General features: G+C 51.0%; 1 protein-coding gene across 1 annotated transcript; it reads left to right on the forward strand.

The window, feature by feature from the left end:
* Positions 1–12282: 12282 nt before the first annotated feature.
* Positions 12283–14577, forward strand: KCNF1 (potassium voltage-gated channel modifier subfamily F member 1). Its single transcript, XM_032172268.2, has one exon. It carries the CDS (start codon positions 12779–12781, stop codon positions 14261–14263), a length of 1485 nt encoding a protein of 494 aa, XP_032028159.1. The 5' UTR covers positions 12283–12778; the 3' UTR covers positions 14264–14577.
* The last annotated feature ends 1226 nt before the right edge of the window (positions 14578–15803 follow it).

A 15803-nucleotide genomic window follows, 5' to 3' on the forward strand; every position in this document is an offset into this window, starting at 1 on the left:
GAGGCAACTGAGACTGAGGGACAAAATGACTTGTCCAAGGTTATACAGCTCGTATACTGTAGAGGTGGGACTCAAAGCTGAGTTTCCCGACTAGAGATCCAGCCTACCTAGATAGACATTGCCTGCGCCGTTTTAAGGTGTAAAATTACTTCACCATCAGGAAGTAGAAAGGGATTCTTTTTCCTCCCAAGAGTTTGCATTGTCGTACCCTGTTCCCTGGATGTTAGGAGCTCCCCGTCACTGGAGGAATATGGGCTGAGGCTGAGGTCTGCTTAGAGGGATACAGTGGCAGAGATTTCTACTTTGGGTGGAAGGTTGACCTCAACGATTCAGACTCCCTGGAAACTGAGGATCTCCAAGGATCCATCTGTACACTTGTGAAATCCTATTTGATTGTCATAACCACAGGAGGAGGAAACTTCTATTCCCCCAAAGAGCTCTGTCTCACAGCCGGTGCTATGACTAAGGCATAGGAGGCTCTCGAGGACGCCTAAGCCAAGTGCATCTGATGACTGGATGCCGATTTGGAGGAAGGCTCTGAGGCCCATGACATCATAATTATTTGGTTCTCTTGTACTGAAATATCCCACAAATGACAGTAATTATTAAGTTCTGCCTGGCATGACATTTTCTTCCAAACATTGGAGGACGTTCCAGAATTTTCTCTCTCTACTTCCATTCCACCTTCCTGCTCTCTCTCCATCCATCTCCTGCTGTGCTCCCAGTTTACTTTCAGCCCACGCCACTTCCCACACCATTTCCTTTCTCTCCTCATTTGACCCCATAAGGTCCCCCTCCTCCAACACCTCCCTTTCTAATCTCTGGCCAGGAACAGATATGGAGCTGGGGGCACCAAGAGACAGCATTTGTTATGTGCTTGTTGGCTATTTGCATAGTCTCTTTGGAGAAATTTTTATTCACATCCTTTGAGCATTTTTAAATTGGGCTATTTGTCTTCTAATTGGTGAGTTCTAAGGGGCTAACATATATTTTGGATACTAGCCACTTATCAGATACATGGTTTGCATATATGTACTCCCCATTCTGTGGGTCTTTTTGTCACTTTTTTGATAGCGTCCTTTGACACACAAATGTTCTAAATGTATCTATTTTTTCTTTGGTCATTTGTGCTTTTAGTGTCATCTCAGAAGCATCTCACTGCTTAATCTAAGGCCACTAAGATATTGCCTATGTTTCCTTTTAAGAGTTATAGTTTTACCTCTTACATTCAGGTCTTTGAACCATTTTGAGTTAATTTTGTATATGGTGTGAGGTAAAGGTCCAACTTTATTCTTTTGCATGAATGATTTCCCAGCCCCTTTGGTTAAAAAGACTATTCTTTCTCCATTGAATTGTTTTGTCACCCTCTTTGAAAATCAATTTGACAATAAAGGTGAGGGTTTTATTCTATTGATCTATATGTCTGTCTTTATGACGTATATATTTGATTATAGTACTTATTACTGCAATATTGTAGTAAGTTTTGATGATTTGCCAAAATTCTGTTTAGGTGTTTGAATCTATGTGTAAGAGAGATATCTGTCTTAGTCTTTATAAGAAATATAGTTATCTTGCAGTGTCTTCATCTGGCTTTGGAATCAGGGTATTGCTGCCCCATAAATTGATTTGGAGAATGTTTTTGCCTCTTTTATTTTTTGGAAAAGTTTGTGTAGACTTTATATTATTTATTTCTTAAATGTTTGGTACAATTCCTCAGTGAATCCATCTGTACCTGGAGTTTTTTTTTTTGTGGGAAGTTTTCTAACTATAATTTCAATTTTTTAATAGATAGAGGGCTTTTCATGTGACCTATATTTTTCTTGAATGAGCTTTGGTAGTTTGTGTCTTTCAAGGAACCTGAGAATTGCCAGTCTTTGCCCATAACTATAATATCTTGAACTAGATGTTGCTGTAATGCTCATTGGAGTGAATAATTTTTGTAGGCAAGAACAATAGCATTTTCATTTCTGTATTTCCCACATCTGGCCCAGAGTCCAGCATAAAACAGGCACTCAGTTAATGTCTGTGGAATGAGAAGGAGTATTTAGGAGTCTGCTTTAATGAGCAAAATCTCTACCAAAGCAACTAAAGTTAATGACTCAATATATTGTCTAGTAGAGTTCCGTACGGTCATGCTTTAATGAGACATAAAGGTGATAACAAAAAAATAGAATAAAAATAGAGCTTCTAAAATCATTGAATTGCACTTTATCGATAATCAAGGAAATGCAATTAAAACAAGGTACCATTTCCACTCTTCTGGCTGTCAAAAATTTTAAAAGATTGCTTACATTCAGAAATGGTAAGAGTTTGGGGAAATAGGCACTTTCCTTGAGGGTGCCCCTTTGAAAGCTACTTTAGTAGTATTTATCAAAACTTAAAAGGTCTGTACCCTTTAGCTTAGCCGTTCCACCAGTAGGAATCAATCCTATAGAGGTATAAGTGTTCAAGGATACAGGCTGTATATGATATTTATTATGGCATTATTTTAATAGTAGAGAATTATAAACAAACAATATCCAACCATAGGAGAGTAGATACATAAGTTCTATGATTACTAAAATGGCGTAATGTCTGCGAGGTGTTACTAAACAGGAAGAAAGCAAAACGCAAACGGAAGAATCTTTCTTTCTTCCTTTTTATCTATCCATCTATCTGTGAAAGAGGCCTGGAAATATGCACATCAGAAGTGTGTAGTAGACAGAATTCCCCGATGGCTTCGTGATTCCTGCCCCCTGGTGTCCACCCTCTGCACAATTTCCACCTCTTGATTTTGGGCAGGACTGTGATTATGACAGAGCTCAGTCCTGTGGTTAGGTTATGTGGCACACGTAAAGGGATTTTGATGATGTAATTAAGATCCCTAATCAGTCTGACTTTGAGTTAATTAAATGGGAGAATCTCCTGGGGGGGGCCTGGCCTAATCAGGTAAGCCTCTGAACAGATGACTTAGACCTTCTCTCACGAGAGTCTACTGCTGGCCTTAATGAAGAAGGAAGCCTGGGTAAGTTCCACAGCTGCAAGGACATGGATTCTGCTGCATGAGCACAGAAGAGGACCCTGAGCCTCAGATGAGGCTGCAGCTCTGGGCAGCACCTTGATTGTGCCTTGCGAGGCCCTGAGCAGAGGACCCAGTTAAGCTGTCCCCAGACTCCTGCCCCATGGCACCTGTGCGCTAGCAAAAGTGTGTTGCTTTAAGCTTCTATGTTTGACGTAATTTGTACCCAGTAACAGAAAATTGATAGACCGTGTATCATTCTGACCTTTGGGCAAGAGAGAAGTCAGGGATGTAAATAAAAGGCTTCCTTTCACATTAAATTTTTTCTTTACAATAAATGGATAACAATTTTGTAATTAAAGTAAAGGAAAATGGGAAAGGATTTGTTTCTGAAGAGTTTTCTTCAATCATTTTGTTTACTTTCCCAGTGTGCTTTAAAAGCAAGCACAAAAGCCAACAGCACCACCCCCCCGCCCCCACTACTCCAACCTGGCAGGCCAGAGGCAGGAACATTCATCCTTCTTGGTCTTGTTTTCTAACTGCTTTTCTCTCTTTCCAGATCTCAGGCCCAGAAGGGTCCTACCCGCAGCCTCTGGGGCAGCTGAATGCGCCCAAAGCCTCTGACATCTTTCTACACATCTGGAGTGTGTGGCAACCCTGTCCTGGTCCTCCCACCTGCCTGCAGGCAGGATGAGTCATGGCTGAACAGAGGCCCGGAAGCCAGGGAGGCAGAGGCGAGCAGACTTCAGGAAACGCGCCCGCCTCGGGAATGGGAACCAGGAAGTCACCCCTCCTGCCCTCCTCCCACTGCTCTTCTTGGCCTTGGCAGGTTCAGCAGCCTGTCGATTACAAAGCTGTTTACGCCCAATAATGTATTTGTTCTTATAAGGTCTTATAGCCAGGAAGGAAAGAGTCACTAGTTCCATTTTGCTGATGAAAAAATTGAGGCATAGAAAAGAAAAAAAACGCTTAGAAGCTGGGGTGAAAAAAATGAAGTTTTCTGATGATTCAGTTTGACATCCTTCTCTACCCACCTCCATCCAGCACCGCCTCCCACCCAGCTGCCTCCTGCACTTGACTTCCAGGGGCCAGGGTGTTCAGACAGGAGTAGACCAGCTGAGTCTTTCTGTCAATCAGCTCTTCTTGGTGGAGGTGCGGAAGGGGGATGATAGGGGAGGAGGATGATGAGGAGAAGGAGCGGGGGTGGGGACGGGGCAGCTCCCTGATGCCGAGGGGTGCACAGCAAATAATGAAATGTAAATTTTCAATGGAGTACAGAACTGAATCTTAATGAAAGGTATTATTAAATTCAGCAAAACACAAGGAAATTTTAACTGAGCAGAACTGATTAGCCCATAAAAAGGAATAGATTGCAGCTTGCATCATTTGCCGTCTAGACAAATCATAGATACATATGCACCGGTTTTAATTACTGCCATAAAAATCTAGCATTCTGTAGCCCAAAATGGTATTGTTCAACAAATACAAAAAATTTTTTAATAAAAAAATGCAGCTCAAACAACTACTTCCCATAATGCCTAAATAAACTGTTTTTCTCTCCTCTTTATTTAAATGAGAAACTCGCAAGGTAAAATTGCTGCTTCTTCTATGTCTAATAGAAGATTTAGTGCTCTACGTCCCTTCCCCCATGGCATCATGAAATGTACAATTCTCATAGAAGGTCTATGCTGGACTGAATACATCACAGCAAGAAGCTTTCCATTTTTAGCCAAAAAGTCCAGACTTTTTTTTTTTCTGGTTTAACCCTTCAGGAAATTCTAAATGGATCCAGGCCGCTGGCTCAAGTTTCTATGCAACAATGACCTTCAGTGAGAAGGCAGCATGTTGATTTTTCTCTTTTTTTTCCTAATCCATGGGATCCCAGCCTCACCTTTCCAAACAGGGTCTATATGGTCAGAGGACAAAGGGCCTGTTTCCAGAGCTTTGAGAAGAGGAAGGCAGAGGGGGCACTTAGCAAGTGTGAGGGAAGGAGAATGTACTAGTCAGCTTGGGCCGTGTAACAAGCACCACAGACCTCAGGCTTCAACAACAGACATTTATTGTCCAAGATCAAGGTGCTGGCAGGTTTCATTTCTTTGAGGCTTCTCTCTTTGGCTTGCAGATGGCCACCTTCTCACTGTGCCCTCACGTGGTGAAGACAGAGAGCAAGGTCTCTCTATCTTCTTCTTCTTCTAAGGTCACTAATCTTGTTGGATTGGGGCGCCAACTTTATGGCTTCATTTAACCTTCATTATCTCATTAAAGGCCCCGTCTCCAAATAGCATCACATTGGGGGTTAGGGTGTTCACGTATGAATTTGGAGGGGGTGGTACAAAAACATTCAGTCCATAACAGAGGCAGTAGTACAGGCTTGGGGAGAGCACTGGGCAAGGAGTCAGCCAACCTGACCTGCAGGTTCCGTTCGCTCTGGCCTGGGAGGACAAGTGGAGTTTGTGGGATTCCAGGTGTGGGGCACTCTGGGCCTGGGCATGTCAGTAGACCAGACTGTGGACTTGCCAGGGTTTGATGAGGAGGTGGGGTGTGCAGCATGCAGGGGTGAAGGGAAAATGCTTATGTCCTGACCACGGAAGGAAGACCATCCTATGACCCCCAATAATCTTTCCGGCCATGGCCCAGCCCTGCTCAGTTCCCATCAGTCTGTCCACAGGTCTGGGGCATGCCCAGGGGACCATGTGTTTCTCACTGCCATGCCCCAGACACTGCTGAAGCCTGGCTCTGTGGGACAGCTGAGCAAATTAAGGCTCATCAGAGACCGTGAAGGTCCTGTGGTTTCGAAGTTGTGTGGGTTCTGTTTGGGCATAATGAAGCGTTTTCTCATTCTTTCCCTCCACGTGCCTGCCTAGCACCTGAATGTCCAGGCCCTATGCTGGGCACAGTCACAGAGAAGAATAATCCAGATTGTACTGGGGTTGGAGTTGGGGGCAGACAAACCAGTGGTGCATGAACTGATCCTGTGCTGTAGGACAGCTGAGGGCTCTGTGAGCACACAGGGAATGGGCCCTGATCCTTTGGGGAAAGGAGGGCTGGGGAGGGGTGCAGTCCCTGGAGACCTCCTGGAAGTGGTGACACAGAGGACTGAGCTTTGAAAGGGTGGAAAGAATGACCCCAGGGACGAGTGGGGCAGCACTGCTGTAGAGGGCACAGTTAGCGTGGAGCATGCAGAGACCAGTGCAGTGCGGGGCCTGGAACCCTGGTGGGGACTTTCTTGCCTCTGTCTGTGCTACTGCCTTGTCTGCCTGGGAGGCCTGGCCCTGCTCCTCACTGCCCACGCCCACCTGACCTGGCTTAGCTTCCCCAGACTCCATCTGCCCAACATGGCAGCCACTGACCACAGGGGATTTTCACCACAATTTGGCTTATCCATGCAATGGATATGATCAGCCATAAAAAGGGATGAAGCACTGACACATGCCACGCACTGATGAACGTTAAAAACGTTAAGTGGCCAGGCGCGGTGGCTCACACCTGTAAGCCCAGTGCTTTGGGAGGCTGAGATGGGTGGATCACCTGAGGTCAGGAGTTTGAGACCAGCCTAGCCAACATCATGAAACCCCATCTCTACTAAAAATACAAAAATTAGCTGGATGTGGTAGCGTGTACCTGTAATCCCAGCTACTAGGGAGGCTGAGGCAGGAGAATCGCTTGAACCAGGAGGCAGAGGTTGCAGTGACCCAAGATCGCACCACTGCACTCCAGCCTGGGCAACAGAGTGAGACTCTGTCTCAAAAACAACAACAACAAACAAACAAACAAACAAACAAACAAAACCATTGTAAGTTGTAAGTGAAAGATACCAGTCACAAAAAGTCATATGTTATAGAATTTCATTTATATGATATTCCTAGAATAGGCACATTCATAGACAAAAAGTATTCTAGCGGGTGTCTAAGGCAGGGGGAGGTTGGGGGTCATGGCTAAAAGGTGTGGCATTCATTCTGGGGGTAATGAAATGTTCTAAGATGAACCGGTGCTGATAGCTGCACAGCTCTGAATATACTAAAAGCCACTGGAGTATCAATTGTATGAAATGTGAAGTGCATCTCAATAAAGCTGTTAAAAATCAAATATAATTGAAATAAAAATTCAGCTACTCAGGTGCACTAGGCCCATGCCAAACACTCAGCAGCCATGTGCAGCTGCAGCTACTGTACTGGATAGTGTGGGTAAGGAGTCCTTCAGTCATTCTGAGAGCTCCACTGGACAGGCTGGACCTCCCTGGACAGCCAGGCCTCCCAGATGTCCCCTTGGAGGCTCCCAGATGTCCCCTTAGTCCCTGGCCTAGCAGTCATCTCTCACAATTGGCACTGCTTCGTGGTCTCCACACAAATCCGCAAGCTCTGCAGATATAGCACCTTCGTCCATCTCATCTCTGCCCAGAACAGAGCCTGGAATGCAGTAAGAACCACCCCTGCCGGCTCAAAAGATGGGTGCATGAACCTTCTCTGTGAGCTTTCCCCTAGGCCCCACGCTGAATCAGGGCCTCCCTTCTCCGGGGTAGCCCTTGCACTTGGCTCATACATCTCCTAGCAGCTGGTCCCCACCTGCTCCCCACCTATCCCAGCACCTGGTCGCCACCTGTCCCAGCACCTGGTCCCCGCTTGTCTCAGCACTTGGCCCCCACCTCTCCTAGCACTTGGCCCCCACCTGTCCCAACATCTGGTTCCTGTCTGTCCTAGCACTTGCTCCCCACCTGTTCCAGCACCAAGTCCCCACCTGTTCTAGCACTGAGTCCCCACTGCATTCTGTAGCCCCGTCACGGTGTACTGTGGCAGTCTCCTTATTCCACAGATGAAAAATTGGAGGCTTAAAGAAGTTACAACTTGCCGACCTGGCGTGGTGGTTCATGCCTGTAATCCCAGCACTTTTGGAGGCCGAGGTGGTGGCTCACGCCTGTAATCCCAGCACTTTTGGAGGCCGAGGTGGGCGGATCACAAGGTCAGGAGATGAGACTATCCTGGCCAACATGGTGCAACCTCATCTCTACTAAAAATACAAAAGTTAGCCAGGCATGATGGCACGTGCCTGTAATCCCAGCTACTCAGGAGGCTGAGGCAGGTGAACTGCTTGAACCCAGGAGGTGGGGATTGCAGTGAGCCGAGGTCACACCACTGCACTCCAGCCTGGATGACAGAATGAGACTCCATCTCAAAAAATAAAAAATAAAAAGTTACAGCTTGCCTAAGGCCACATGTATTAGTATCTTAAGACTGTCATAACAAAATACCACAAACTGGGGTGGTTTAAAACAACAGAAATTTATGCTCTCACAGTTCTGGGGACCAGAGTCCAAAATCCAGGTGTCGTCAGGGTTGATTCCCTCTTGGGGACTCAGAGGGCTCCATGCGTCTCTCCCATCTTCTGGTGGCTGCAGGCAGTCCCTGCTGTACCATGGCTTGTGGCAGCATCACTCCAACCTCTGCCTGTGTTGCCGTGTGGCGTTCCCCCTGTGTATCTGTGTCTCTTCTTACAAGGACACCTGTGATTGGATTTAGGGCCCACCCTACTCCAGGGCGATCACATCTTCACTTACATCTGCAAAGACCCAATTTCCAAATCAGGTCACATTCACAGGGGCCGGGGTTAAGGCTTGAGCATGTCTTTTGAGAGGACACAGTTGAACCCACAGCCTCATACCACCAGTAAGTGTCAGAGCTTGGCAAGGCCTCCACCCGTAGCCTCTCTGTTCACTGTGCTATTCAACACATGACAACGTGTGAATATGTAAGTCCACGTCACCCATTTAACAGCCTGGGAAACTGAGGGGGCACATGAATGCCAGCCTTCTGCTTCCCCATCTAAGGATACAGGGCTGATCCTCACAGAGCAGGATTTGTGTCTCTGCCTCTTCTCTTCCCTCCCCTGGCTTCTGGCTGCAGGCTGGTCTCACACCTCCAGCCTTGACCTGCTCTTTACAGCTGTTTCTTTCTCTTGCCCCTGTTGTCAGTGGGCACTTGCTCTCCTGTGGGCTATGTGCGGACATTCTCTCTGCTGGGCTTTGCATCTGCTGCCCCTCCCCTCCCACTGCTGCACCAGACCAGCTTTCTTCCCACTGGGCCTGGGATTTGCTGAATGGACTTGGAGTCAGAGTCAGCCTCTGGCTGCTATGACCGGATTCAAGCCGTATTTATTTTTCCATGTCTGATATTCTCTGTTATTTTCTAATACTCAATACGTTAATTTCACAGCCAGCTACTGAGCCACGACCTAAAGTATGAAGTGCTGACTTGTGGTCCAGATGCCTCCAGGGCCGCTGAGACCCTCTGGGGTCTGTTCCAGCTGACTCCACCAGCCTCGGGCCTGCCAGCCTCACCTCCAAACCATGTGGCCCTTTCAACTGAGCAGGCAAGTGGCACTCAGACCTCCAGGCTCAGCTCACGCACTGGCTCTTCCGGGGGCCTGAGTCTCCAGCTTGTCATCACATCTTTCTAGATTCTAGATTTGTCCGCGTGCCATCCTCTCATCCTGGGGTCAATAGTGTATTAACTATGATTTCTTACTTTCTGCATTCCTGATGACTGGCAATGTGGCCTCACAGACTGGGGAGAGACTGCCCCTCCCAGTGGGCGACATCCTTAGAGATTGTGAAAGGCTGGAGCATATCTTTCACATGCAAACCCACCAATTCCAGGCCCAGATCCCCGACTTCCCCCTCATCAAACTCTCACACACCAAGGCAGTATTTCCCTGCCCTAAATCATCCCAGGCCAGGGACCGGGCAACTAGAGACCACCTCTGTAGTTCAAAGCCCACCAGAATTATCCCAAGGAGCCGATCCTGGACTCTTTCCTCTGTTCTGCCCGAACTTTTCCCCCAGGAAACCCCAATAGGGGGCCTGGCCTCGTTTTCCCCTCGCTCCTGCTTCTGCCTGGTCACACCTGGAATTTTCTCTGGCGTGTCCCCTTCTCTCAAGACATGTTAGTAATGCATTCTTTCAATGGCATCGATCTCTCTAAATCCCAGCGGTATAATTTTAATGCACCAGCCTCTCCTGGGCCTGCCGAGGTATCTGCAAACTCCCGGGTTCCACAGCACCTTGTATTTTATGACGATACAAAGGAGTAGCTGTTGGGGCTCTATCTGCTGAGGGAGCTTCATCAGACACCCCATGCAAACCTGAGTGGGTGAAGGCTGTGCTTCTAGGCAAATGCAGCCCCTCCCTCTTCCAACCAGATGGCCGCCCCTCAGCGCCCCCTGTGGAGAAATTCAGGAAGCACCACTCTTGTATAATACATATACCCCTCTTGTTAAGGTCATTACCCCAAATTGTTAATTATTATTTACAAAAACTATATTATCTAGTAGAATATGAACCCTGTCCCCACACCTAGGGCGGTGTGTGTATGTGTGTGAGTGTGTGTGTGTGCATTTGCACGCATGTGCCATAAGAGCTCGATAAATATTTGAATAGCTGAGTGAATGAATGGATATTTAGAAGCCCATTAAGCTCAGACTAAGATGCAATTTGAAGTTAACCCTGCAGGTACTCGGACAGCTGATAAGGGGAGTAGCATGCATAAGGATTGGAAGAGGAAGCTGGGGTATGTGTAGGAGGTGGTGTGTAGCACTGTACTGGGGAGAAGAATAGGCCTCAGAACCCAGCAGGATGATGGTTAAATCCCAGCTCCACAGACTGGTCTCGGCAGGTTACCTGACATCTTGTTTCTTTAGGGGGTTGCTGGGAGATTAGATGACAAAAATGCAAAGCACTCAGAGACTGCACTCTGATGCACATGGAGAATAAGTGGCAACTCTTATTATTACTCAACCTTTCTGAGCCTCGATTTCCTACTCTGTAGTAGCACATCATTGTCTGATGCTAAATGGAAATGAAGTAAAATTTGTAAAAAGAAGTTTCACTAAATAATACTTCGTGTGATGTATTCTAATATATTCTGTTTTATGCTAACTCATTAAAGAAAAAAGAATACTGTCAGTGACCCAGTAGATTGATTTCATAATCCATTAACGGACATGTCCTTAAGTTTTAAAAAAACCCAGCCTACAGAATACATTTTTAAATAGACTTTATATTTTAGAGCACAATTCAACAGAAAGTACAGAGAATTCCCACATGCCCCCCGTCTCCACAGCTCTCCCCTGCGCATCAACATGTCACCCAGGGTGGGACACTTGTCATGGTGGACCACCCCACATGGACATGTCGTCATCGCCCAGCACCGAGTTTGCATTAACATTCGCTCTTGGTGGTGAACATTCTATGGATTTTGACCATTGTATAACGACACATATCCGCCATTATGGTACGTTTCATTGCCCTAAAAATCCTCTGCTCTGCCTATTCATCCTTCCCTCCAGAATATTTTTAACACGATCTCGAGGCCATAGATGATGCTCAGTAATTTGCAGTATTGATGACAGTGGTGAGCCGGAGGAGAGAGACACTGTTAGGAAGCTGCTGTAGTGGCTCAGGTGAGTGAGGTCAGAAGGACAGCTGTGGCTGCAAAGACTGGAAGAGAGGAGGGTGTGGGACACTGTGCAGGAAGAGACAGGCCTTGCTCAAGGAGTGAGGAACGGGGAAGCAGGAGCCACTGGACCCTGGGGCTCTGGAAGCTAGTGGCCTTGGTGTGGGACTGCAGAGAGCTAGGAGGTGCCAGACGGCAGGGACTTCAAGGCAGAATTGAAATCTGCTGAACAGCAGGCGTCAGTCAGCTGGGACAGCCAGCAAGCTCCGGATCAGGAGGCGGTCAAGCTGAGTTCTGCTCTCATTCCGCCGCGTGACCTTGGGCAAGTCCCTTCCCTTCTACAGGAGGCTGGACTAGATGTCCTCCTTGTATAGCGTTGCGGGGAAGGTTGGACAGTGCCACCAACACAGCAGGGCGTTGCTGGGTCGGGGGGGGGGGGGGGGGGCAGGAAACGCTTCAAAGATCAGGCAGGATTTTCCTCCCACCAGAAAAAGCCAGCGCGGGCTAAGGCCGGAGGAGGGACCCGGACATCGGAGTCGCCTTCTAAGGGGCTGCCTGGAGCACATTTTCCTGCCCAGCAACAGGCGGCAGCATTCTCTCCCCACCCATCCTCTCCAAACAGCAGTGAGAGAGAACGCCTGCCGCTTCAAGCCAGGTCGCAGCCCCTCGGTGACCCGCTGCGCCCGGGGAGGGGCCGGCGGTGCGCGGTGGCCGCCGCGGGCACGGCAGCTGTGCCCGTCTGCCCAAGGGTTAATCCGTCCCCTGCAGCTGCCGCGCGTGCCTTGCAGAATTTCACCAGAAGAGGGTACAGTTTGAAAAGCTCCTGACGTCAGGCTGGAATTCCTATTGTGTTTAGAAAAGGCTCGGGCAAAGCCAGCCCAAGTTAGCTCTCTGCACACCTCGAGCACCTCGCGGACGGCGTGGGTCCGCCAGCTCCGGGACCTGCCGCCGCTGCCTGCGCGCCCCGGGGCGGAGGACGGTGCCAGCCGCCCACGAGGAGACCCCGCTCCTGCAGGAGGCCGAGCTGAAGCGGCGGAGCGCGCCGCCAGCCAGCCGGGGTGAGTGCCCCGGGCGAGGCCGGCGGCCGCCAAAGCCCCCGCGGGCGCGCCCCGGCGCCCGGATGCCAGCCCCGAGCCCCGCCGCCGGGTGCATGCCTCCCCCGCGGCGCGCCCCCGCTGGCTGCTGCCCGCTGTGACCGCCCTTCCCCGCAGGCGGGCGCCGGCCGGGCTCTCCCCGAGATCAGCGCACGGGTGGCACCCGCCGGACCCCCGGCGGCAGCGGCGGCGGCGGCTGCAGGGGGCGCGGGGCCGAGGCTGCGAGGGCGCGCGCGGGGAGGATGGACGGGTCCGGGGAGCGCAGCCTCCCGGAGCCGGGCAGCCAGAGCTCCGCTGCCAGCGACGACATAGAGATAGTCGTCAACGTGGGGGGCGTGCGGCAGGTGCTGTACGGGGACCTCCTCAGTCAGTACCCTGAGACTCGGCTGGCGGAGCTCATCAACTGCTTGGCTGGGGGCTACGACACCATCTTCTCCCTGTGCGACGACTACGACCCCGGCAAGCGCGAGTTCTACTTTGACAGGGACCCGGACGCCTTCAAGTGTGTTATCGAGGTGTACTATTTCGGGGAGGTCCACATGAAGAAGGGCATCTGCCCCATCTGCTTCAAGAACGAGATGGACTTCTGGAAGGTGGACCTCAAGTTCCTGGACGACTGTTGCAAGAGCCACCTGAGCGAGAAGCGCGAGGAGCTAGAGGAGATCGCGCGCCGCGTGCAGCTCATCCTGGACGACCTGGGCGTGGACGCGGCCGAGGGCCGCTGGCGCCGCTGCCAGAAGTGCGTCTGGAAGTTCCTGGAGAAGCCCGAGTCTTCGTGCCCGGCGCGGGTGGTGGCCGTGCTCTCCTTCCTGCTCATCCTCGTCTCGTCCGTGGTCATGTGCATGGGCACCATCCCCGAGCTGCAGGTGCTGGACGCCGAGGGCAACCGCGTGGAGCACCCGACGCTGGAGAACGTGGAGACGGCGTGCATTGGCTGGTTCACCCTGGAGTACCTGCTGCGCCTCTTCTCGTCACCCAACAAGCTGCACTTCGCGCTGTCCTTCATGAACATTGTGGACGTGCTGGCCATCCTCCCCTTCTACGTGAGCCTCACGCTCACGCACCTGGGTGCCCGCATGATGGAGCTGACCAACGTGCAGCAGGCGGTGCAGGCGCTGCGGATCATGCGCATCGCACGCATCTTCAAGCTGGCCCGCCACTCCTCGGGCCTGCAGACCCTCACCTATGCCCTCAAGCGCAGCTTCAAGGAACTGGGGCTGCTGCTCATGTACCTGGCAGTAGGTATCTTTGTCTTCTCTGCCCTGGGCTACACCATGGAGCAGAGCCACCCAGAGACCCTGTTTAAGAGCATCCCCCAGTCCTTCTGGTGGGCCATCATCACCATGACAACCGTCGGCTACGGCGACATCTACCCCAAGACCACGCTGGGCAAGCTCAACGCGGCCATCAGCTTCTTGTGTGGTGTCATCGCCATCGCCCTGCCCATCCACCCCATCATCAACAACTTTGTCAGGTACTACAACAAGCAGCGCGTCCTGGAGACGGCGGCCAAGCACGAGCTGGAGCTGATGGAACTCAACTCCAGCAGCGGGGGCGAGGGCAAGACCGGGGGCTCCCGCAGTGACCTGGACAACCTCCCTCCAGAGCCTGCAGGGAAGGAGGCACCCAGCTGCAGCAGCCGGCTGAAGCTGTCCCACAGCGACACCTTCATCCCCCTCCTGACCGAGGAGAAGCACCACAGGACCCGGCTCCAGAGTTGCAAGTGACAGGAGGGCCCCTCAGGCAGAGATGGACCAGGCGGTGGACAGATGGATAGATGTGGCAGGCATGTCATCGACAGCACAGAAGGGCTGTCCTGTGTCCCCCCAACCCTCCCCTGGACAGACTCTGAAGGCCCTCCCGGCACCTCTGCCAAGGCTGGGTAAGACTCCTCTGTGTTGCCTGCTGTCCCGGAGCCGGGGAGGGAGGGGTGTGCAGGAGCCGCAGGGCCGTGTGGGACGAGTGGAGGCCGCGGCCTGGCTGGCACGAGAGCCCACGCCCGCTTCTGTATCTCCCTCAATAAAGCCTCCTGCTCTGTGCACCCTCCGTGTTGTAGGTTCTGTCACAGGCTGGCTGTCACCCCCAAGAGTAGCTCAGGCACACTTCAGTGCCAGGCCAGGAGGTAGGTGTGCAGCCCGGGTGGTGGGGGAGCTATTTTTAGTTGAGAACTAATTAAAGAAGGTTCGGTGCCAAGGAGCCTTGCCACATTCCAGGAGGCTCTGTGCAGGCCGTGCTTCCCTGCTGCTTCCTTCTGGGGTAAAGCTTGCTCCCCCTGCAGGCCCAGGATGGGGGAGAGTTCACAGTGCACGCGCAGCAGCCTGCAGCATTTAGTTATCACTTGCACGGGGCCCTTTTCACAACCTCTTTCTATTCCTTCCATTGACCCTACTAGCTAGGTATCTCCATTTTACAGATGAGGAAACTGAGGCCCAAGGTCACGCAGAGAAGGGAACAATCCCAGGTCTGATGATCCCAAAGCCCATGCGTTCTCTCTGACACCAGGTGGTCTTGGGACAGAGGCATCTGCCTGGGCTCATGACGAGACAGTCTTTGAACCAGGAGAGGGGCTGATCTTCCTTGGTGTGGGGGTGCCTGTCCTCCAGCCCATCTTTCTAGCCCTGATACCTTTGAGATAGCTGCTGAATGGATAAACCTGAGTGTGGACCCCCCGACCCGTGTCCTAGTATCTCACTGCATCTCGTCTGAGAGCCCTGAGGGAACAGATCAGACAGATCAGGGTTCAAAGCCCAGGCAGTGAAGAGGAACTCTGAGATGCCTTTGAACTTAGACATTTTTCTCCAAGGCCTCTCCTCCACCACTCCCTTACCAACTTTGTGACCGTAGGCCTGCTGATTCATCTCTCTGACCCTCATTCTGATCATCTGCTAAATGGAGATGTAATATTTAATAAGTACTGCAGAGAATCGTGGCTTTTAGCACGGCACCTGGCACTTAGTAAGTGCTCAATAAATAGTAGCTGTTTCTATTACTCTGTGCTGGGAGGGAGGTGGGTTGCACAGTCGCCCACTCTGACCTCCACTGATCTGGGCTGGGCTTGTAGATGGGGGGAGGTTGGGGGCAGGGCATTGTCACACTGTCCCTAGTCAAAGGCTAAGAGTTGGCCCCAGCAGGCCCCTTCCTCTGGGTTTCCATCTTCCCTGAAACCCAGAGCTCTGTCCTTCCTTCTCCTGCTAAGGCAGCTGGTGCAGTGGGAGGAGCCCTGCAGTGGGGGAAGCGCGTGGGACTAGATGGGGGAGAGGGAGGTGG

Source organism: Hylobates moloch, unplaced genomic scaffold (genome assembly GCF_009828535.3).
Source record: "Hylobates moloch isolate HMO894 unplaced genomic scaffold, HMol_V3 SCAFFOLD_13, whole genome shotgun sequence".
Taxonomy (NCBI): Eukaryota; Metazoa; Chordata; class Mammalia; order Primates; family Hylobatidae; genus Hylobates; species Hylobates moloch.